The following is a 26,009-nucleotide window of genomic DNA, read 5'->3' as shown; positions in this document are numbered from 1 at the left end:
TATCTGCTTTCTATTGGATTCCTAAATAAATCAGTGGGAAATGTTGGCGAAATTTTCAGTGTGGCGGACTTAAAAGACTCCACAATATTGTTACGTACGCCGTGGATTGAGCGAGTTGTACTTAGACCAACGGATATCTGTTATCGGTTAACTAAATGCATGCACTTACTTCCAAAGATTATATCTGGACTCTAAGTGCATTTAGGCTAAACAATGACCGTTATTAGTTAGTTCTCAGAATCGATACGGGAAGACCCAATGTCTTGGAAATACATATCCGAATACGTGACTATACAACAGGTAAACAGATTAGGCGTCCTGAGAGATCTACCCTTTATAAGGCGGTACGTAGGCGATATAATTCATTCTGGACGGAGCAGTGACAGTGTGTGTAACTCCTTAATCATCAATAAATGCTGTGAAACGACTGTTGGCCTTTTTCTTGGATCCTCCACCCACCCCTACGCAACAATATAAAAGACGCCACTACTCAAGGGGTTAACATGTTGGACCCCCAAAAGAGCTATGTGAATGTGTCAAAATAGGTTGCGCCACAATGGGATCACTTACCGTATTTAATCTTATAATTCCTTCCCGAATTATGCCCCAACATAAAGTAAGAATGTTATTTGGATTGTATTTTTATTTGTTTAATTTAGCAACCTAACTCATCTTCAACAAAATAAAACATCCAAACTGAATGAAATAAAAAACTGTCAAAGAATTTCAACATGAATTTGGATCATCTTCTCACTTCCCAAGCATCCAAATCAATGAGACTTCGAGAAAAATCATAATATACATTATTCATATTGAATTATGGGTTTCACTGCATTTGGATCACCTGTCTCGTTTGATTACCCCCTCCCCCCCTCTCACCTCCCCACCAATAGTACCACCCCGCCCACGACCGGCGCCAACGCTCGCATCAAGCAATTAAAGCTCACGCTGGTGGTGTTATTAGTGGCCGTTGGGACGGCCGTCGAACAAACGAGAGGAAGTGGAAGATTGTGGCCAATCGCGGGAGGCCGCCAACTACGCCCACTTCCGCCAGATGAGCCTCAGCATCCGCGATGCACTGCAGCTCAACACTAATTACAGAATAATGAGCGGTGAATCGCTCTTGAACCGCCTGAAACCCCTGAAGGAAATTCACAATCAAATATTCTAGAACTACTACATACATACATACTACTGAATACTTATAAAACTGTTCATTTGGAAGAAAATTCATCGTTGAACCAGTGGCGTAACTACTATATAGCGGGGGTAAGCAATGCTTACCGGCCCACGGAGATAAATCGACAAAATAACTGTTCAAATTAAGACACATTTTACGGGAATGCAGGTAGTAGAAAACTATTTTGGTTTTCTTGAACCTAGAAAAATTACACTGTTCGACACGAAAAATGTTTCAGAGACGGGATATGACTTTTCTTATAGATCTATGCCCAGTGAACACGAATCTGGTAATAAAAAGTGTTGATTGGCTCGAGATTCGGAGTAAGATACGGATAAATATATTATTAAATTCAAATCCTTCTAATTATTTCATTACAAAATTATTTAAAAACACATTGAAAAAAGTTTGTGACCACTATATCGTTGTATACAATGACGCACATGATGCAGCGTTCAATGATGCAGCGCACACAACACAAATTTGTGCTCTACTAATACGAAGTTTTTAAAAGGTTTAAAATTCACCACACATCCAATTAACTCTTTTAAACGAAATCAAAAAATAATGTGGCCAGAACACTATCTTAATAAACATGTTTCAATAGAAAATACTCAATATAATATAGTATTAACAGTGGGAAAAAATCACAAGTGAAAATACGTAATTTTGACTTTTGATTTGAACTGGACGACTACTTAGAGAGATTTGAAAGCTGAAAAGTACTACAAATGAAAGATAAAATACTCGACTCTAGATTCCAATATTCATTTTGAACAGAAAATTAACAGATTTTGAGAAATCGACCGAACAACACCAAGATATAGAAAAATCGCGCGATTTAAAAAACACATATATATCTCCGAATCTCGAGCCAATCAACACTTTTTATTACCAGATTCGTGTTCACTGGGCATAGATCTATAAGAAAAGTCATATCCCGTCTCTGAAACATTTTAAAAGTCGTCATTTGTCGAACAGTGTTATTAATATGCCGGAAGCAGATTTTCCAGACCATTGTTTGAATCTCAAAAAAAAAAAAAAATATCCAGAAGTTTTCTCAGATCAATTCGAATAACAATTTGCTTGTACTTTAATATCAATGTACATAAACAAAGAAAGATCTTTCTGAAACAATAGCCATAACGCAATTTTCAGAATTAATATTGCCAATACAGTTGTTTGTAGAGTGATTTTTCAGAAGTATGTATGTATATGTACATATATACCGCATTCATGTTATTGTTTACTCTTCCGGTAACTGTGGCTAGTGTAGAAAGAACACTCAATAAATTAAAAATAATTAAAGACTACAAAATAAATTCGATCGATCAAACCAGACTCAATTAACTATCTTTGCTTACAATTGAGCACAAAGAAGCAGCCAAAACGGACCTCAAACAAATAATTTATGATTTTGCAAACAGTAAGGACTCGAAAGAAGAAATTTTAAAATGGGCGAGTTAAATTAAGTAAATTATATTATGTACGTACATATTAACAATAATTATATTTATATTAATACTGCGTTGCGAAACCAAAAATTTGGTATTTCGATTTAATTCGAGGGGGGTCTTTGATGATTTTTTGCTTACGGGCCCAAAATTCCTTGTTACGCCACTGCCTTGAACTCAGTACTTATGTACCAGAATTTTTGGAAAAAGCAGGCGCTTCCAGAACATTTCTGGACGATTCATTTTGAAGCGAAGGTTCTATCGACTTGGTTGTAGAATGGAAGTGAGTTGTGTCGGTTGAATTGATACTTTTCCCGATCCGTATCGGAATGATTTAATTACTTAAAGCAATTACGCTAATTGAGACGTCGACGGTTTAAGGCGTCGATCGCAATTTAAAATCGCGTTCAATTTGAAAAGTGTTCTAACGCCTTTGCCATATTTTATTTATTATTGGAATTGAGATGCGCTATCGTCTTTTGATTCGTTCGCATTCGGAGACGAAGCGTATCTTTCTAAGATACGCTATTTAGCGAAGCGTTTCTCGGAAACTTGTCGAAAAGCTCTCGTAGAGCAGTGGCTCTCAACTCTATCCAGTTGGATAGTCGTCAGTGTGTATTTAGAATAAGTGCAATGAAAATGATTTTTATGGAACGCGTCACGTGTTGATGGAAACTTGTTTTGAGTTCGTGGAAATGTACGAGTATAATCGATCCATCAGTGAGATGTTTTGAGGATGGTTTCTTGAATGTGAATTAAAATGCACTCAAAAAAGTGTGGACCTTAAATGGTTGGTATAACGAGAAGTGAAGCGCGTTATGACTTGCCAAAGTGCATAGTGAAGCGGGAGAAAAGTATAAAATGTAGCAAAAATATAGAAAAGAGTCGAGATAGTTTAATAGTACCTAATGCAAGGTAGACTATGAGAGAGTTGAACAAACGAAATTTGGAAATGTGTCGGAAAAATGTATTATAATACCTAGAAAAAAGAAAGATTGAATCAGTAATGGTGATTTTTATTAAGATTAATACATTTCTATATCAGAGTTTGTCAATTTTATCTGATCATTGCTGAAACGGTTCCTGAAAAATTGGTATTTATTTATTTATTTATTTATTTGGAAAATTTACAGTTTATTAAGTTACATAGATTGATAGTAAAAAAAATATAATTATGTTAAGTAAACCATTAATAATTTTCACATATAATAAATTTTCACATATTAGATAATTTCCTGTTGTCATAAAAATCTGTGTATAATTTGTAATAATTATGCACAGCAATCTGAAATCTTTGGATATCTCTATAGACATCTCTATAATTTCGTATTTATTATATGTATAAAAATCTAAAAATAATCCATAGATGTCTCTATGATTATTATTTCTGATTAATTGTTATATGCTATATATTGTGATTGTATATGTATTATTGTATTTCTGATTTCTGATTCTTTATGTATTCTGTATATTGATTGTAACAATAAAAATAAAAATAAAATAAAATAAATAAAATATTGACGATTAATACATATTATATACAAAGACACCTATTACATATTGCCAGCAGAATGGCTCGGTGGTTGGGCTTTTTTCTAGCACTGAGAGGCGCCGGGTTCGATCCCGTGAGTTGACCTCGATTGAAAATAATTAATTCTGAGTATATCTGTAATGTTGCTGGTCACACTTGGATATTTGTGACTCCTATCAGAGTTCGGTTCCTCGATTAAATTGGCTAAAAACATTCCTACCTACTATGTCACCACTATTTGATTATGATTAATGTACAATAAAATTTATGTTCAATTCATAGATGTCTCGTTAATTTGGGATTTTTCAGTAAATGCTGCATTGTTTGTAATTGGCCAGGAAGGCGCATTGGGGTTACCTGTAAGGACTTCCTGGTATATGTATGTACATATATGTAAAAAATAAAATAAATATAGTTTGTCTCTCATTGGAACATCAGTCTACATAATAATCATACAAACAAATGGACACTTGGCCGAGGGACACTTGACCGAAAGGACATTAGGTCGGCTGACTTTTGACTGAACGGACATAAGGCCGACGGACGTTTGGCCGAACGGATATTTGACCGATTGTGTATCGAAATTACCCAAAACTGAAAACATATACATTATTCAGAAATCATAACAATTTATTCATAGGTTTTTGAGCTCTTTTTCATATTATGCTATACATTAACATTAGATTGATATAATACTATGATTACTAACAAAATTAAATTAATATTGTTAAATAGAAAATGATCAGTAGCTATTAAAATAGATATAAGTTCGGCTAAACGTCCATCAGTCTACTTAAATATGAACTACTTAAATAGCACTTTTAAATGTAAAATTTGTAAAGCATGTTGCATAATTGTCTTTTATTGGACAGTTCAACAAGTAAACCGGTCGTGACTGCCACTCTGATTTATAATTACTAGAGGTAGGATAGCCAAGGTGCCGCTCATTGTTCCATTGTTGTAAATCCTTTGTAAAAAAGGTTCGGCAAATCTTTAACAATGCATTTACAACATTTGAACAATACGCGGCACCTTCTGGGTCCAGGATTTAAATATTACATTGCGTTATCAATGCACCAACATACATATAGCCACTGATTAAGCGATTGTTTACCAGTAGAGGTCGTGGTTTCAAATCCCGGCTGGAATCGAAAAATATATTTAATATATATTCAATGATTACGTCTATGTCTGCTGGCAAGATCTGGATGGTTATTAAATCCAGATCGACCGTCCTCTGTTAGAGTATATCAATTTGTCTAACTTTATTTTATTTATTTTTTATTTTGTTCAATAAATCATGCTTCATAATTATAAATACATATCATTATTATGTATTATATATTTTATATTAAACTAGACATCTATGGTCGAACATTGTAAGCATTATCCAAGACAAATACGATCAACATCCACAGAGACATCTATGGAGAAATTTGCAGCATTTATCTATAAATCAATAAATTTTTAGCTATAAATCAGCAAAAAATCGAGATGCTGATGAACTTTTACTCAACTTACATACATACATATCAATTAATATCCACAGAGACGTCTTTGGCAAATTTGTAAATTTGCAGCATTTTAAACAATTCAGTAAATATTGTATATATCAATTAACATCTACATAGACATTTATGGTAAAATTTGTTAATTTGCGGCATTTTATACAATTCAGTGTAATTCAAGATGATTTGAGTGCTGAAAACTCGAGACTTTGCTAGATAGATGGGACAGGAATGTCAATTTGTAGGAACCGTCTCAATGAAAATCATATACATTGGCAAACTCTGATAGGAAACGATCGACCTGGAGTCACACATCCAAGGTCTGGCCAACATCAACCAGTGGGAATCGAATCCGTAACCACTTTGTTCGAAAGCATTATATGCTAGCGTGCTGCTGGTTGTGACGGATTGTGACGGATCCAGAGAAATGTTATATGAATAGAAGTGGCTTTAGCCGTCATATTGTTGTCAAGTGACGATTGTCCACAGACAATCCTAAATAATTTTAGCATCAGTCGTATTTGATACTTAGTGCTCGACGTACATATGTCCGATAAAAACTTCTGTGTTTTTTTATATCACTCGCAAGATGGGCAAGCATCGGTAAAAATTGCACAATGCATTCAAAAGCACACAATAAACAACCTGGGATACATTTTTACAAGTAAATTGATCCGATTGTATTCCATGCGTTGTAGCGTATTTATGTATAGAGACGTAACGCGTAATATTGACAACAATTATTTATTTGTAAGGGCCCTTCTATTATTATTACATTTCTCTGGATGCATCCCATATAATCTCAAATGCGGCTAGTCCAAATTTGTTAATTGTTGCAAGTAAAGATATATTCTTGCGGTTTGTAATACACTGCGAGCCAAAATCACACAAGAGTGATTATATTTAAGATGTCTGGACATGGAATGGGACTTTTTGAACCTTTCCTCAGCTTTGCAGTACAGCTGCACAGTTCGAGGACCATTTCACGAGATGATGGTATCAAAGGGCGTGCTGTGTGCAGCGTGCATTCGCTGCATACAATAAACACTCGCGGCTCGCCCAAGGTCGAGCATGACTGGACCTGGCGTCTGGGCTATAAACGGACCACTCCAGGGGCGGTACTGGATTGTTATAATCATTTAAAAAAATCATATTTATGTATATTTATTTCCATTATGTTATTATCTCGAATGGACTTGTCGGATTCGAACTTGTTCTAGCACACAGACTCGATACAATGAATGAACAATACTAGATTGGAATCTGTGTTGTTTATACAGACATTTAATTTTTATCAGATAATTAAATTAGTAACGCGTCAATCGAAGCATAGATCTCTCATTGTATATTATACTATACTAGCGATGAAATATCATCGGGTGCACTATTAAAATATTTTTTTAAATTTATAATAAAGAACTTCTTAAAACTTAAATTGAAAAATGTTTTATCAATAAAAAATATAAATGTGCGAAAAGAGCATATATTAAATTTAAGCCGAATTTCAAACTCGTGACCAGCTCAACAATCGAGTTACCTTTTTATTTTCTTTGCTAGCGTATATCATAGTAGCCAGCACATAGTTTAGTAGTTAAGCTTCTGCCTATCACCGAGAGGCGCCGGGTTCGATCCCATGAGCTGACCTCGATTGAAAATAAATTCTGAGTATATCTGTAGTGCTGCTGGTCAGACTTCGATATTTGTGACTCCAGGTCGATGGTTTCCTATCAGAGTTTGCCAATTTTTCTGATATTATTGTTGAAACGGTTCCCGGTTAAAATTGGCTAAAAACCTTCTTACCTACTATGTCACCACTATTTGAGTATGATTAATGTACAATAAAATTTATATAGAATTCATAGATATCTCGTTAATTTACGAGTTTTCAGTGTCTCGTAATTCGGCGACTTGTCTAATAAAAATGCTGCATTGTTGGTAATTGGTCAGGAAGGCGCATTGGGGTTTACCTGTAAGGCCTTCCTCGTTTATACATATGTAAAACATGTACAAATGTATCTAATAGTGTTTCCACAAACAAGCAAACAGTTGTACATACATAATTGGGATTTTCTACATATAAGATGTGCGATTTTTTTTATAACTTGAATGCATGTATTAATGATTAAGTTGGCTTGCATGAGTAGAATGAATGATGAGGTTGGTATCATGCAATGTGTCGGAACAATCCGTTTAGACCGTTGCGGCGCTCCGCCGAAAAAACATGTTTTAAACCCCCAATCGTGATTCACATTTTATACCGCCTATGTCTCCTAACAACCAGTTTCAGTTCAGTTGTAAAGATAATAATTTTTTCCGTTTTTATGAATGATAACGTTTTGGTTAGAACTGCTAACAGATACATAATTTGATTTAGAAAAACGAAAAACGTGAAAAGTATAAATTTCTCTACTGTGACGATATTTATTTATTTATTAAAATTTTAATATTCATGTCATTACAGATTTTACCTCTGGGCGACATCTATGGTACTAACTTAACATATATAATAACTATGGTAACTTGTACATATATAATTTTTTGAAATAATATTCAAATAGTGGTGACATACTAGGTAGGACGGTTTTTGCCAATTTGATGGAGAAACCGTTTCAACAATGAATTCAGATAAATTGGCAAACTCTGCTAAGAAACAATCAACTTGGAGTCACAAATATCCAAGTCTGACCAGCAGCGCTACAGATTATACTCAGAATAAATTATTTTCAACCGAGGTCAGCTCACGGGATCGAACCCGGTTACCTCGAGCGTTAACACAACCACCGAGCTATGCTGCTGGATATATATACATATGTATATATATGCAGTGGCAGCTCGTGGATAAGATATCTGGGGGTGCTGTGGTTGATTAAAAATAAAGAGGTGTAGAATGAAAGACGAAAGCAGAAAGAATGACGAAAAGTGACAGCTGTCGCGCGCGTGCTCAGAGGAATAATACTGCACGAATACGAAATACTGCCGAAGTAGCAGTACCAGACCAAGCTTTTAGCTGCGAGGCCCCCTCCCCGCGCCCCTTCTTCGCCCACTCGAGCATATTCCATCGAAAACGGCACTGCACACAATCATGAAGACCACCCTATAATTTACCACCTGCACCACGCATTCCATACTGAATTGAATCATACATATGCACACGTATGTATAAGTGGTCCAGTCTAGGATGATCAGACGATGGTTTTAACATGAAAGAGTTCACTACATTTAACCCCCCCCCCACCTCCCCCTCCCCAAAATAATCATAAATATTCTACTGTATTATGTATGTGTATGTATATGTTTTACAGAAATAAAAATTAGCATCTTGTGCCACCATTGGTAGCAGACTAAACTAACCCTCGGAATCGGTATGCCCGTCTATAAGTAGCCTCTGCGCGAGAGTCCGGTGCATTCTCCAACTGCAACTGCACTTCTCGTATGCAGTCTGCAGTGTTTAAACTGCATCGCATTTATTGTCACGACTCGTCCCCAAAGACCACTGTATATCAGTCTCGAGATCGTTCCGATTTGTTGCAAAAATCAATGCGCAATGACAATCAACAGGTCATACATCACATTATCGTGAACAATGGAACAAAAACAGGGTTTTCAAAAGCAGATACGGTATCTTGCGATTTAATCGAGTCGGTTTATATTTGGAGCAGTTTGGACGTGTCCTTTCTTTATTTCTGCATCGGCTTTAGTGGCCGTCAATCAACCGCCTTCTTGTGTGTTCCTTTTGTTTTGAACGGCTTCTTCTTCTTATTCTTCTTCTTCTTCAGGTCTAATCAGATCGAGTTGGACGATGTCGTCAAGAACGGAGCCGATGAAAAGGTGCAGAGTAACAACTCCATTGTGCAAATAAACAATGGGGATCGATTCGTTGGAACCACTCGGTTGATTCGGTGATTCGGATCTCTCGAAAAGATTGCACAAACGAAGTTTACTTAAGTTGATTATTAGAAAAATATCTAATATAATACACTAGTGTTGTGCCCGATGGAATATCATCGCATGGTTTATGGCATATTAAGGTATTAAAAAATTAAAAGAAATGTGTCGTTTCTGTGTTAGATCCGCACGCGGTCGTATTTTTTTCAAATACCTTTTAAATATATTTAATTTAATATTTATATTGAATTTTTTAGTATGAAAAAAATGGTAAAAACTACCTACATATAAACAACGTAAAACACCAATAGAAAAATTAATTAATTAAATAAATGTTCTATAGATGGCGCTAAATGCTCAGAGACAAATTTGCCTAATCTGTTATTATGTTCGTACATTTTATTGGCAGTGTTTAGCTGTGACGTATATATTTACTTATTTATTTAATTTATTATTTTAAAATAATAACAACAATAAAATGACCAGTGTGACCTGAGAGGTTGACCCAAAGCATCACAATGGTCTATATCGAATCGAAACGACTATTATAGTACGGCGAGCGTTATCTTACACAGATACACAGAATAGCGAAATCATATATATGATGATGAAAAAAAAAATATATATATAATAGATTAACAGCTAAGAACTTCTCAACCGAATAAAATTTAAATCCGAATCTCTTTTTTTACAATTATTACCGATAAATCACATTCATACGGAAAAGAAAGCAATACAATATGACTTTTTTGAAACTAAAGCACCGCCATCAGATGAGAATTTTCTATTATCTTTACTGATGATTGTATAATTGTTTTCAACAAAAATTCCTTCAAAATTTATCTTCCATTTGGGCCTTACAGGGATGTTTTGTATTTGTAGTTGTTTCTTACATATTTATTGAAACTGGCTGTAGGTGCAAGGCATTCCTTATGCTATATTTTATTTGATATTTTTACTTTATCTGTTATTATTAAATGCTATTTTTTTATGTTTATGTATGGATGTATTTATGTTTATGTTTAATTGTTATTTTGTTTTTTTTTTGTGTTATATTTTTTGACCATTGTGGCGCTTTAGGAATTCCTGTTATGCCACAATGGTCTGTTTAGAATAAAATAAATAAAATATTCATTGCAAATATGAGAGGGGTTGGTGGCCTCATATTGAGAAATCGATCTTATTTCCGTTAAACGTTGGATATGTGACTCCAGGTCGATGGTTTCTTATCAGACTCCATACTGGAGGTTTATCTAGTTTTATTCCGACACAAATTAATATTCATTAACAGTAATCAATAACGGAGATCTATTTGTAACACATTTAAAAATAATGAAGTTTAACAGGAATCCTCGATGCGTGGATTTTAGTTTGCTTTTATAAGCGCCCTTGGGGGAAAATGGCCACGGTCTTCAGTGGCGCCACTCTGCGGTACAAAAACGAAAGCTCAGATCGCAAGGATCGTAATAGTTCAGTTCGCGTAATTTGGACCATAGCTCTTGTAAAATTGAAGTGTAAGTTGCGATTGTACGAATAACGGGTATGTACGTTTATTTTCAATTCGAAGAAAAGCGCTTTTCCTAAAGATAGTAGCGTCCGTTCGCTTTGTTTCGACACACAAAGACCGACTTAATCGATTGTCAAACTCTGAACGTGCGAATAATTTGTCCGAAGCGTCACAATCACAATCGACCAGAGACGGATCGTTTTGATCTATTTGGATCGATTTTCGAGCGAGCGAACAATGGCGCTCGATAACGAGACGTTGTTGTTGTTGTGTACGCCATTTCACAAAAAAAGTAAAAAACAAGCGCCGCACAGAATAAACATAGGTAGGTATGACGTCGGAAGAGCTTTGTAATAAAGGGTTGTTTAAAAATAACACTGTCCTTATTTTGTATCCTAATTAAAAGAGCGTCGATTTTATCGCACCAGTTTTTTTATCGCTCAATTATAAAAAGATATAAAAATTTTGTTTGCATTAGGTACGCTCGAATTTTTAATTAAAAACCTCGAATGAACTTTCGAATGTTTGCATTATTAATGATGAGGGAAAGTATTAATCAATTCTAAGGCTGGGTACACACTTGCATATTGGGCGGTGTATGCTGGCTCTACGTGTGTAACCAACTTTATACATACATACGTGGCCTTCACTTTGCTGAAATTAGATTTTTTTTTATTATTTCAAAGTATTATATATGTAAGTGTCGTAGTGACATGATATACATATACATATGTATTTTATTTGGTAGGAAGATAATATTAAGAAAAAATAAAAAAAAAGAATGTTTCAACCCTAAAATGCCACAATTTAGGGTTGTGAATATACAATTTCGATTTTATAATCGACCATTGAAAAATAAAAATCGCTAACGCCATCTACATATTTAGCTTCCCAATTTTTATAAAAATTACTGTAATTGTTTAATTTAAAAATATTTTTGAGGATATCAATTTTTTTTACAGTTTCAAAAATGTGTATCTTTGAAACTAATGAAGCTACTGTAATTAAATACAAACTAAAAATATTTTTTTCTTATACCTTTATTATAATACAGTTTTTAAATAATAATTGAAAGAAAGTGTAAATTCTCCTTTTTAATAATAATTAATTTTCTATCAATTTTTAATGTTTTTCAATATCTATTTTTTTCTATCAACCCTTTACATTGACTTTATATTTCCAATATTTTTATTTTATAACATTTATAGATCATACTTATTATTTTAACTACGCGGTAGTATGATAAAGGTGGATCGCGTAGCTAGAAAAACGGACGAAAGAAGTGCTCGAACGGTACTCGAGAGAATGTAAAAGGGTGCAAGGAAGGCCACGGGGGAGATGGGTTGGTGAAATCAGAAAAATATTTGGCATGAGATAGGAAATTGAATTCTTGGGTGAGAAATACAGAAATAAATATGACAGGGATAGTGGATATTGTAAATAGAGTGAACGAGATTGAATGAATTGAGAAGAATGGACGAAAGGTGGACAAAGGAAGTGCTGTAATGGTAACCGAGAGTTATCCTTATCCGAGGTATCCTTATTTATTCGTAAGGGCCCCTCTATTCTTATTATATCTCTCTGACTCTAGTGCTTTTATGAATGCTTTAGAATTCAATAATGCGTTAATATTTGTACGTATTATGAAGAAAGGTAAGGAGTACCGTATTGCGATAACTCTATAAATGTGTTTAAAACAAAAAAAATGTGACTTTAGAACTCAATTTACTAGTCGAGTGACATTTTCACGAAAACCTAACCTCTCCAACTAACCCGGTACAAATTTTTAGTTGAACTTCATTGTCAGTTGTAATATATTTTGACCAGTTGGAATGTAATTCGCCATATGAATCAACTTGCAGTATGACTTAACGGTAGCGTATATGTTTAGCACCAAGTGATCAGTGGGTTCGATCCGCTATACTGCTGGTTAGATTTGGAGGCTTTGTGACTCCAAATCGATCGTTTCTTATCAGAGTTTGCCAATTTTATCTGATAATTGTTGAAACGGTTCCTTAAAATTGGCAAAAAATCATCTTTCCTGTTGTCACAAATCTTCTATTTATTGTATGTACAATTTGTAAAAATTATGTACAGAAATTTAAATCCATAGATGTCTCAATGGATTAATTCTGTAATTCATTAATTAATTGTTATTTCGTGTTCTTCAACTTCTGGAAATACAGTGATTTATGTAATTTAAAAAAAAAATGCTGCATTATTTGTAATTAATTGTCCAGGAAAGCGCATTGGGGTCTTCCTGTCAAGCCTTCCTGGTATATATCTATGTAAAATAAAAATAAAATAAAATAAACTTACGTATTTATTAACTAGTCAAAATATATTATGTACAACTGAAAATACACTTCAACCGTAACATATACAATATACTCGCTTATCAGTGTTTTTACAAGCTTTTAATTATTTTCTATATACACATATGCTCGTATATATGTATATGCTATAGTAGTATATAAATATAGATCTTGATATTGTAAAAGCAGAAAAATAAACACAACAAAGTAACAGTAGAAGTGTCCATAGTAACGGAATTATTAAGTTACATGTTGATGAAACAGAAGGGGAAAATAAATAAAACATCGACTGGAATAATGGAATGGAAGACCGCTTGTTTTGTTAGTCTTGTTGTTGTCGGCACTAAGAGACACTGAAACAGCTATTACTAACTCCTCCTTTTATCGGTTTCGTTATTGCTACTCTTATTTATCGCGTTCTTTTTGCACTAGCTTATTTTACCACTTTGTCTTGTGCCATTTTTTTTTCTCGTACTTCGGAGCAAATCGAAATGCCCCAGTTACCTTTGCAGAGTGGATTCGGTTACAAGTTAATGGGTTGCACCTGCATATTGAGCATCTGATTTTCTTCAATGGATTCGTACGTGAATTTACATACACATTAATGTATGCACGAACTATAAATGTAAACAAACGAAGTACATAAGATAGCCAAGTTTGCCTGCAAACTTAGTCAAAGTACTAACAGTTTCTAAAACTGTGTAGAACTATGCACATTTGGCACTGTATCATAACAATCCACAATTGCTCATTCGTCACAATACAAAGTTTCTGAAATGATAACAACGATTCAGAATTTGATAAAGTTAACGTGCAATAACATAGATAACAAAATGCTCGGTCGTTTTGAGTTCTTCAGTTCAGTTCACAACTTTATAAGTAAAACAGTACACCATTGCGACATATATATTTAATATTCATAAATACAATCTAAATAACATATCATGTTCAATAATCTTCTGCTTCGGGTACATCTTTTGCTGAAAGTTCACGATCATCATGACAATTTGGAGACCGTTGCACGGAACAAGGATGTCATGCTCTTCCCAAACCATTTACTAAAAACCGTCTATTTGTTCGTATAAAGATTCAAAGGTCAAAGATTAAATTTAAAATTCATACTCAATATTCACAAATTATTTATCGTCATCGTTCATTTTATTTAATACACATATTATCAACTTTGGACAAAAAGAAACAACAAACTTAACGTTCGAAAGTTACGTCACATTTGGAATGATAAGTTTACTACATTAAAGCCTTTTCATATAGAATTTACAAACATATACACATCTACATACAATAATTTAGAGAATTCCTTTAAATATGTAATTCAATTAAAATATTTATGCACGTTTAAAACTATCTTAATTATTACACAATCCATATCCAAGTTAAAAATAATAATACATATTTTTCACTACAATATCATTATAAAAAATATTGAATATTGTAATGTTTAAAATGTAAGTATAGTACACACATGTAATTAGAAATTATTCATTATATTTATATCATTATAAAAGATCCAACTTTCCTGATATGTAAATGAATTATTTACAAATCAAATTATTTAATGAATTAATAATACTCTCATATTTTGGCAATATCATATTTTTCATGTATTAAAATCAAGTACATATATAAAGGTAGGTGATGACTTTGGTAAAATAATTGTTGATGAATACATGCCATATTTACAAAGTATGTAAAATTAATACACATATGTATAACAATATGGTCCCTAATTTAATATAGTATATATATATTTTACATATGTAAGTGCGTTTACTAAAATTAAAATGTATCAATGAAAAATTTGAGACTTTAACAAAGGTTAGTATTACTTAAGATTAAAATACAAACAATAACAAAAATAGCTCTGACTAAAATTTAACTAGAATCATTATATAAATATATATAACAAATGAAAGATCACAATCGCATAGGGTAACTCAAATTATTCACAAACAACATTTAGGAACTAAAAATATATATTAACTGCCACGAATAACACATGTCAATATCAAAGCAGAATCACAGTTTTGGCAGAATTTTACAAACAACAACTAATTAAAAAAATACAATACATTCAACATGTATATTAAGAAAATAAAATATTTAGCATCGATCAATACTGCGTATAACAGGCCTTTTTAACGAACACTTAAGTAAAGCAGACTTGCTGCTTATAGAATTGTCAAATCGAAAATTAGATTCATTTCATTAGCCGATTGATTGAACCAAAGACGTCACAACTTGTGTGATATGCGTAATGATGTATAACAATACAGTTGATGGAATGAGTCTAATCAGGGCTATCACTATTGAATGATAATTCGTATCCAATACCAGGCCTGATCCTAGATGTAAACAAAAAGTGGGCTGCACTGCAGTAATGCAATTATACATAAGTATGTATGTATGATATATTCCGGTGTATGATTTTAAATTTAGATTTACCATATGTTTTCTGGACAACTCCTTGGAACAGGCCCGCTTTAGCTGTAAATGTCAGTCTCTTACGACAGCCTTGTTCGAAATTTATAAATAATCACTTACTTACATAACGATAGGCCGCACAAAATTCAGATTACAAATTCGACGCAGAAAATTCATACAAAATAAAATACAGCGCTAAGTAATCGTTTAAATAAATGAATATAACAATGGAGAGTCGTGGAAATGATGAGCGTTGTTGATGTGAGCAATGAGTCTTCCTTCCAGCAGGTGTTTTCCGTAAGTAATGGCTTCGGCACTGTCTCGGGCCAATCCGACACCGCACAACCATCGTACAAGACAAGATCCACGGAATACGTTTCGATATGTTTTCATACGCCATCTGCAATTTAATTATTATTATTATTAATAGTTTTGGACCATTGTGGCATTACAGGAAGAACCTAATGCGCCACAATGTCCTACATTTAACAAAGATAATACAAGTAAAAAAATAAAAAAAGTAACATAAGGAAAATAATAATACAATTAAAATAGTACATAAAAATGTACAAAGGAGAAAGAAAAAGTAAAATAAATCAACAAAATATGAATAAAAAGTAAAATCACAGCGAGGCCCAAATGGAAGGAGAGTAGATTAAGATTCCACTCATACATCACATTCAAATTAAGAAAGTAATGATGAGCGCAGGTTACCAGATAAATATGTTAAAATAACATCCGATAATCTACGCTCCCCAAGGTGGAAAATATCACATTCAGGGACGGCAGCAACGATTTCATTGAGAAGTCGAATAGCTCTTGGAATAGGAGCCATTCGAAAAAGAACTATGCGAGCAGCAGGTACAACCATCAAATGATGATGTCTACCACGCACATAATTATTAGGGACATAAAGTCCCAACTGTTCCAGCAACAACGGGCATGACGTATTACCACGCAATAGCTGGAGAACGAAACGAATTAACGAGAAGTTTCTCCGAAGTTCAAGGGAATTATACCCAAGCATGCCCAAAAGGAAAGGAGTAGGATAGAGATATGGGTAGTACCCATACTCTTTCTTATAAAGAAAACGAAGAAATGCTTTTTGCACTTTTTCGATAATAAGGGAGTAGTTTGCTTCATGCGGATTCCACACAATCGCATTATACTCTAGCTTACTTCTAACAAGCGGGTTGGAGAATAATCTAGCATATGTCAAGACAAATCCAAGTCGACGAAAGGAAACGTCAGCGACTGTCTTGATGTGGTTGTGAAAGGTGAATTGAGGATCAAAAGTGATACCCAAGTCGACCATTGATTCCACGCGCTTCAACAATACGGATCCAATGGAATATTAACAAATTATGGGGACGAAGCGACGATGTGGTTTTCGCACGCTGTTTATAGTGATGGCCGGGAAGGAAGTTAAGTGGGATACACCAGATTCGACCATGTCGTAGGATGCCCACCAAATAAACAACTGCAAAACATCATACCTAGTATCCTTGGCTATAGCCTCTTTGCATTTTTCGAGATGATGGGTGATGAATTGTTCGCAGACGTGTTTCGTTTCGAAGGAGAGCTGATCGACCGGAGTCAGCGTAAGAACATCAGCACCATACCTATTAAAATCGGATTTGAAACGGATCAACATGCAAAATTAAATTCAAATTTATTTGAGTCAAATCAGTACCATATCCTTCTCCAAAACTTTCCGAGCGGAACAATCAGCTCTTGCGTGTCCAATCCGAATATGGCCCAAAATATGAGGCTCTGTCCATAGTTCAAAATGATGTCGATGAATCTTAGCTCCACGAATATTCCAGTTATTTCATCCAATACCAAAGACCAAGTAGTATAACCTAAACCCTAGTGAACACAATTTGAATTAGTATGCAATTCTTTCATTCATAATGTTATATGATCGAATATGTAGAACATTGACATACGAGGAACATTGACACTGTATAAGTTATCAATAAGACGGTATGCCTCAACAATTGTCCACCTCGACCCGAAGATTGCTCGGGTGGAGACAAGCCGAGAGCTCCAGCTGCTCTTTCCACTGCTTCTATATAAGGACATGTTTCATTCGATGTCGGGTTGCAGTGCTCTTCTCCGTCTTCAGGACATAAACAATTCCTACAAATAAACGATTCAATTATTGAATGTCATCGGTATGTAACCATAGCCACATAGTTAAAGAAACAATAACCTCTTGCCGGGTAATACCAGATCTTCAATGTCGACACCTCTCGATGTGCCAGGATTGTTCTGATTCGCACCACCACACTCGTTGTTACCACCGCAGCAATTCTTAGTCGGAGAGCCGGTGATTGCTCCGTAACATCCATCTATGAAACACCGAAAAATAAAACATTCAAAGATACTTCAGTTTTGGAAAAGATGGCAATAATGAATGGTATGTGTGAAAGTATACTATTTATTGAACCGGTAACGGGAGCTGTCTGTGAAACGGTAGCTTGATTTTCGATCAGACTGGTCGTTTCATTTCCTGGAAGGTTTTCTTCGACGTGGTCAGCGACGTCGGCAGATAAGGATAAGTAACGTGCGTTTCTTTTACGATATCGGACGTACAATACGAGACTTGTGATTGAAACTGCAATAAAAATAATAAAAGTCATATTCAATTCATTGGATCTAATCAAGGATGTGTGAGATTTGAGATAATATTTACCACAAAGACAAATGGTGAGTATGCCAACCGCAATTTTATTGATTGTATTATCGTCGTCCATGCTACTTCCAGTACGACCTTTGATTGCTATGAGCATTGATACTATCAGAGCTGGAATGCCCCAAGCAACAGCACAAATCCACGGGAAAAGGTTCAAAATGAAACACGGTCCACGGCTCTACAAGTATATATAATACACTTTTAGTTTCCGTAATGCCATTATGGGTTGCCCCTGAGCGACAACTTTGGTATTAAACTTGTGCATATATAAATTTATAGATTATAAATTTTAAATCATATTCAAATAGTGGTGACATAGTGGGTAGGATGATTTTGCCGATTTGATGAGGAACCGTTTCAATAGTTAAATCAGATAAATTGGCAAACTTTGATAGGAAACGATCAACTTGGAGTCAAAAATATCCAAGTTCGAATAGCAGTACTACAGAAATACTTCCGAATAAATTCTTTTCAACCGAGGTCAAACCAGGACTTGAACCCGGGAACCTCTCGATAGTTAGCATTAACACAATCTCCAAGCTATTTTATTTTTTATTTATTTAATTAATCATGTACACTTGTCTAACAGATTGCATCCAAAGTGACGAGTGTACTATACAGATTAAGAAACATATATCAAAATACATATAATACGTAACCATTATATACTTTTTTGTAGACAACATCTATGGTCAAACATTTTAAATTATATAATACGATCAATAAGCATTTTATACAGTACGAATATTTTTGTGCATTAATCATCCACAGAGACATCTATGGAGAAAGTTTTGCAGCATTTTAGTATACAATCGGCGAATCATGAGACACTGAACAACTCGAGGCTTGCGAGAGAAATTCGGGGAGGGAATGCCAATTTTTACAGGAACCGTTTCAATGAAAATCAGAAAAATTGGCAAATTCTGATAAGAAACGATCGACCTCGAGTCACAAACCAAGGTCTGGCCAACAACGGGACTCTAGTGGGAATGGAACCCGTGACACTCTGCTTATGCTGCTAGCTACTAATTAAATATATATGTATGTATTAAAAACGAAAGCAAGTTAATATAGTAAAACGAAAATACCTGTAAGTATACAATGACTACAGCTAACATAGCAGTCCACAGTCGGCAAGAGATGATTCCGTAGTATTTCACAGCCTCGTGAGAAACAGTCAACCAAGGATTGGAATCCTTCGGCATTAATCCTCCCCATATAATTCCAATCGACATAATAAGCTGGAAAGATATGCATATTTCAATATTAAAAAAAAAAATTAAAACTATGGAAAGGCAGCATAGCCGATGGACTCAATTTTATATATTCCCATGATGCCATTTTCCCTTGGGTTGCCCCTGAGCGACATCTATAACCTTAAACTTGTACGTATATAAATTTATAGATTATACATTTTGAAATCATATTCAAATAGCTGTGACATAGTGGGTAGGATGGTTTTTGCCAGTTAAATGAGGAAACGTTTCAACGATGAAATCAGATAAACTGGCAAACTCTGATAGGAAAAGATCGACTTGAAGTCACAAATATCCAAGTCTGAGCAGCAGCGCTACATATAATACTCGGAATAAATTCTTTTCAATCGATGTTAACTCACAGGATTGAATATCGGTGATTGTCATAAACGCGACCACCAAGCTATGCTGCTGGCTAGTATTTAATTTGATTGACAAGATGGTATTGAAATTTGTACGCACTTGTGACAACGCTAGACAGAACGTAATCCGATGAGGCATCCGGTTATACTTTTTGGTCACTATGAAGAATGTGATCATCCAGATGGAAGCCACGGCAGCCACGATGGAGACGTCGAAGCCAAAGGTGATAAGTTGAGGAGCGTAATCTTTAGTTATGGTGCTCATATGAGCAGAGATGAACATTAGTGGTGCCGATAGGAAAGTACAAGCGACCATACAAGATGCAACCTGGAACAGAATATATGAATAGAGAATGGGAAAATGATTTCGAATGTAATTACATAAGTGCGTGTAGATTTTACCAAGTCGATATCGATCGAGTATTGTGTTGCAAATACGAATACGGCAGGAGCTGCAGGGAACGTTCCGTACAAGAATCCGTAGGTTGAAAGTTCTTTGGTATCAGAAGCGTTAGATCCGGCGTGTAGGAGACTTACAGTTTCACGCATTATTATCGGAAGGACCAATCTGCCAAATTAGAACAATTAAAATACATATGTACATTTAAAATCATTTCGTTTTTCACATGTAGAATTCTTACAGTTTAACAATGATGAGAACAAATGGCAATATCAATGCAGGACCTCGTAGTTGGTGAACTTTTCCAACCATTCTAAGTCCGAGCAAAAACAACGCTGTGCCGGAAAAAGCTGATCCTAAAACCTACGAGAACAGTTGTCATTACAAGAGCGTCATAAAAGTATTATATGTATGTGTTACAGTTGAAGTGTATCTTCCAGTTGTAATATATTTGAGTAGTTGGAATATATTCCATCTTACCCGGTACCAACTACCGTTTTAGTTGAAGTGTATTTTCAGTTGTAATATATTTTGACTAGTTTGAATATATTCTAACACACGTAAGTTGATTCATATGGCGAATTACATTCCAATTGGTCAAAATATATAACAACTGCAAATACAGTTCAACTAAAAGTTTGTAACAGATTAGATGGAGAGGTTAGGTTTACATGAAAACGTCACTCAACTAGTAAATTGAGTTGGAAAATTACATTTTTTTTGTTTTTAACACATTCTTAGAGTTATCGTAATACGGTACTCATTAATTTATTCGTTATAACTAGTAAATATTAACGAATTATTGAATTCTATAGCATTTGTAAAAACATCCGAGTTGTCAAAACTATTATATTACAACTGGCCAGTGCCGGTTTTATGTTGGGGCACCACTCCATGCACCCAAGGCGCCTTAAAATTTAAAATTAGGGCGCCAAAGACCCTAAAAAATTTTAGATCAGAGTGCCAAAAGCGAAACTTAAATTGATATTTTAAATTGAAACTTATCTCCGGTCTACAATGTCACAAAATAATGTCACAATTTTCTAGGGGCGCTTAGAAAAAATTGCCCGAGGGCGCCATAGAGTGTAAGGCTGGCACTGCAACTGGCGCACATTGTTGAAAGTGTATTTACGCTTGTAGAGATATAATTTACTAGTTGAATCGTATTCGAATATGAATGATCTAAACGGGAGTTGGAATAGATTACAGCTGAAAATACAATTCGACTGTAACATATGTATGTACATAGATCAAACAATACTTTTAATATTCCTGATAAGAACACCGGCACATTGTGATGAAATATAGCATTTCCAATGATGCCAAGACTCGTCATGAATACAATCGGATTAGTCACAATTCCGTTAAAGACTTTCAACGCCAACCTAAAGTTGGATTTTGGCGGTTTATCAGCATCCGTAACCGGACGTAGACAAGATTCACGCTCTTTTCCGACCTCCATAAGGACGAAGGCTAGCGGATTCAGAATAGCTAGCGATATCGGAGCCATCAGATACAGATAAGCGGCATATTCCGGATGAGATTGTTGATAAACAGCAACGACTGAAACAAACCAAATCAATTCGAGTATAAAATGTATACACAAAAGGAAGAATAATATGTAAAGACTTACTGATAGGATAACCGATGGCAAAATCGTTGCTTTGAGTGCAGAATATAGCAAACAATCCAGCTCTACCGAAGTTCAGCGGTCTTGCGACCAACAACGATACTACAATGACGCTGAAAAATACTATGGCTTTCGCTATGAGCATCGCTAAAAGGAACCACCAGTTCACTATGGCAAAATTCAGCTCAGCCAAGGACATGAAGATCAAACTCGGCAGTGCGAAGTTTCCGACAAATGTATTCAGGCCTTTTGCTTCAGTCTGTGAGATGATGTTGAATCGACCGGCTACATATCTATGCATATATAAATCAAGTGAGTATTTTATTTAATTATTTTAAGGAAGAAAAGCGAAAGATTTCCAAGTGGTTTACCCGCATATGATAACGGTGAAACATTGCACCAGGGCAGGATACAAAGCGTCGGTGTTCGCAGTCGGTTCGTTGGGATCCATGTTGATGTAGATTACTGCAATGTTAACGAACAATTGAAACAGACGATGAGTAATGCATTTAACTGATAAATTACATTTAAACTATAGTACAATTGAGTATGCAAAAAATGAAGCACGACAGTGACAACATATTGGATGTTTACAATATTGAAAAATATACTACGTGTCATTGCAAATGAAAGTAAATATACACATATGTACATATGTAGGGATGACATGAGCTATTTACCATTTATTAAGTTGTTATTTGGATAGCTATATAAAGTATTTGAGACGACATCATTTTGAACAATTAGATTGTGAAGTTTTGGTGAACATATGTATGATAAGTAGTGAAAATTGTGCAGCAATCTTGAAGCCAAAGTGAAAGTTTATTGCGAATGCTAAAATTTTTATTTCTTTTTACTTTTTCTGTGTTGAATTGTACGTAAAATATTATATATGGAGATATGGGTGCACCTCACGGGATCGAATTAGAAGTGCACGAAAAACCAAATATCGGAAGGCAAAGATCGAAAATCGAAAGATCAAAAAAAAGGGTGCATGGTAAACGGTACATACTCACTTAATTTGCGCGAGCAGGATACAACAGGAACAAGAGGAACAGGCTTTTCCTCCCGTATTCTGCGCGCGCACATTAATACGGGAGGAAAAGCCTGTTCCTCTTGTTCCTGTTGTATCCTGCTCGCGCAAATTAAGTAAGGATGTACGTGAGTATGTACCGTTTACCATGCACCCTTTTTTTTGATCTTTCGACTTAAGATCTTTCGATTTTCGATCTTTGCCTTCCGATATTTGGTTTTTCGTGCATTTCTAATTCGATCCCTTGGGGTAGACCCATGTATGTAGATATGTCTTCTTGCTGCTGCAGCTACCCATCTCCATTTACTGATATATTTTTATTTTTATTTTATTCCACAGAACATGAACACTCGCCTTTACAGATTGCTCCAAAGCGACGAGTGAACTTAGATACAATACAGTCAATCAATACATACATATAAGCATTTTATATAATGCGAATTCATACAAACATCCACAGTGACATATATGGAGAAATTTTCGTAGTATTTTATAATCAAATTGGCGAACCTCAAGACGCTGAATAACTTGAGATTAGCAAGAGTGATAGGAAAGGAGATTTCAATTATTTTACAGGAACCGTTTCAATGAAAATCATAAAAATTGGCAAACTCTGATAGGAAACGATCGACCTACAGTCACTTCACAAACTTTAGTGGGACTTGAACCCGTGACTACTCTGTTCGAAAATATAACATGCTAACCACTAGTCCACGCCGCTGGTTATATATGCGTGTGTTACAGTCAAAGTATACATTTCGTTCGTTCATGAACGTACTAGTTTGTTCATACACGAACCAATCTGGCCAGTTATAGTGTACACAAAAGAACAAATTGACAATCGAACTAGTTGGTTCATGAACAAACCATTAGGCATAAGTTAAAGATTCTCAATCTTTTGTCCCATCCTCCTTTGTATGTATGCTTACTCTGAGTTGCAATATTTTTAATATTAGCGGAAACGGAAATTATAGCAGCGTTGTATTGCGGTTTCCATACAATTTCCTATTTTGAATACTTACCATTTGAGAATCTCAAAGACTTGGACAGCTCAAAAGCTTTGAGTCTATTTGAAGATAGCTTTTGACTGTTTGCACTTAAACTAAAACCGATAGTTCGTGTATGAACAAACTGGTATGTTCATGAACCAACCGGGATGAACGCTTGAACTGTAAAATACACATACATATTGTTTAAATACTTTATTTTATATTAAAAAATATATAGTGATACAGTAAATCTGGATATTCAGTGAATGTATACTTTCACTAGTAGAAGTATACTTTCGTCAACTCTCAATAGATTTATAAATTATAAATTCATACATTACGAGGTGTATTCTATATTCTATTGTTGGAAGAGAGCATCTAATATAAAATAAATCATTTCGCTCATTTAAAAGTTGGGAAAAAAGCAAACAAAATATAAGTAGTATACGAAATTTGAAGTTCTAAAGTGAAAGCTGTAAGCAGTTATTTATCTTTGTCACATATGTATGTATATAGTAGATGGATGCTTATTTATATCTTAATTTATATAATGAGAGCATATATTATTTTATTTAAAATTAAATATATTATATTTATACAGTCGATACATATTGTACCATTTTCCTTATCTATTGTCATTTTAATGTGCATATTGAAAGCAAATTCATGGAATTTGACATATAAGTAAGCAACAATATGTGTACATATGTACTTAAATAGATACAATATGTGGATTGGTTCTGCTAAGCAGAACTACGTAAAATTAAAATTAGGGCATTTTTTATGAAAGTTCAAAACCGATTATAAAATCTGGAAGTTTGCATATTTATTTAAAAATACATTTTTTTAAAAGCTCGTGAATTTCGAGGATCTAGCGATAACCCTATTGGGATTCAAAATTGCAATACAATAAAACAGCAATTTTCATCGTAATATAATATAACGCAATTAGTTTAATATTGCGCAATAATAAAATCGCGACGAATATAATAATAATAGTATAATAACTATAATAGCATTAGTAATAAGTTCAGTCCATTCTAACTGAACCGATGTGATGACTATACCGACAAGGTTCAACGATTTCTACATACATATTGTTACAGTACGTCAAATTTTAAATACTTAATTAAATATGACAATATTGTGCGATATAAAAATGTCAATTTAAGCAAAACATGCATTAAATTTACATCATAACTGGTGAGAAAATTACGTACGAATATAGAATGTCTACAAAGTCAATGAAATGTCATTGCAGAGCACTACGATCAGTGACAGCTGACGTAAAACTAAAGCCTGTTGCCCATTGAACGGTTTTGACATATTGAGCGAGTGTTCATTGATTTATGCCACCCACGTGTAATTTGAGATTATTATGTTAGATAGTGGTAAGTATGTATTTATCAAAATTAAAGAGGTCAAATATGTATGTGTGTATATATGGAGTAATATATTGAATAAGGTGACAATTTTTTTCAAATTGGAAACCAGGACATTTTATCAAAAACAAAATTTTTTTTCTAAATATTTCCATTTTTATTAAAAAACTAACAAAAAGAATTAATCTTTAATGCTCTTATAAAATTATACACAGAACTGGTTAACATTATTCTTATCGATTAGCAAACATTTTAAAGTTTCAACATCATTGAAGTAGAATGGGTAAAAGCGCTCTCAGCTTCCAAAAATGTTGCTACTAAAACTCCGTGCAGACGGAGATTTCGGCTGTTTTTCTCAGTTGCAGTAGGATCTCTGTAGCAGTAGGATCTCTGTAGCAGTAGGATCTCTTTGAAATAGGCTCTACTAGTGAAATTGT

The 26,009-nt window shown here is 34.4% G+C and overlaps 2 protein-coding genes across 2 annotated transcripts in view; both read right to left on the bottom strand.

The window, feature by feature from the left end:
- LOC143914760 (uncharacterized) overlaps window positions 1–26,009 on the bottom strand; it is a 1,424,209-nt gene that overhangs the window by 410,466 nt on the left and 987,734 nt on the right. The gene's annotated exons all lie outside the window — the stretch shown is intronic.
- On the bottom strand, window positions 14,273–25,484 carry anchor (integral membrane protein GPR155 homolog anchor). Its single transcript, XM_077434543.1, has 15 exons — window positions 25,411–25,484; window positions 22,540–22,633; window positions 22,172–22,461; window positions 21,800–22,101; window positions 20,780–20,901; window positions 20,541–20,706; window positions 20,239–20,466; window positions 19,609–19,761; window positions 18,521–18,698; window positions 18,263–18,442; window positions 18,038–18,176; window positions 17,772–17,964; window positions 17,516–17,691; window positions 17,319–17,444; window positions 14,273–16,222 (listed from the first exon to the last, which is right to left on the bottom strand). The coding sequence occupies exons 2-15, from the start codon at window positions 22,617–22,619 to the stop codon at window positions 16,030–16,032; spliced, it is 2,526 nt and encodes an 841-aa protein (XP_077290669.1). The 5' UTR covers window positions 22,620–22,633; window positions 25,411–25,484; the 3' UTR covers window positions 14,273–16,029.

This window comes from Arctopsyche grandis, chromosome 7 (assembly GCF_051622035.1).
Source record: "Arctopsyche grandis isolate Sample6627 chromosome 7, ASM5162203v2, whole genome shotgun sequence".
NCBI classification, from domain to species: domain Eukaryota; kingdom Metazoa; phylum Arthropoda; class Insecta; order Trichoptera; family Hydropsychidae; genus Arctopsyche; species Arctopsyche grandis.
The sequence above is the reverse complement of the archived record's forward strand: the minus strand, read 5'-3'. Positions and strand labels throughout refer to the sequence as shown.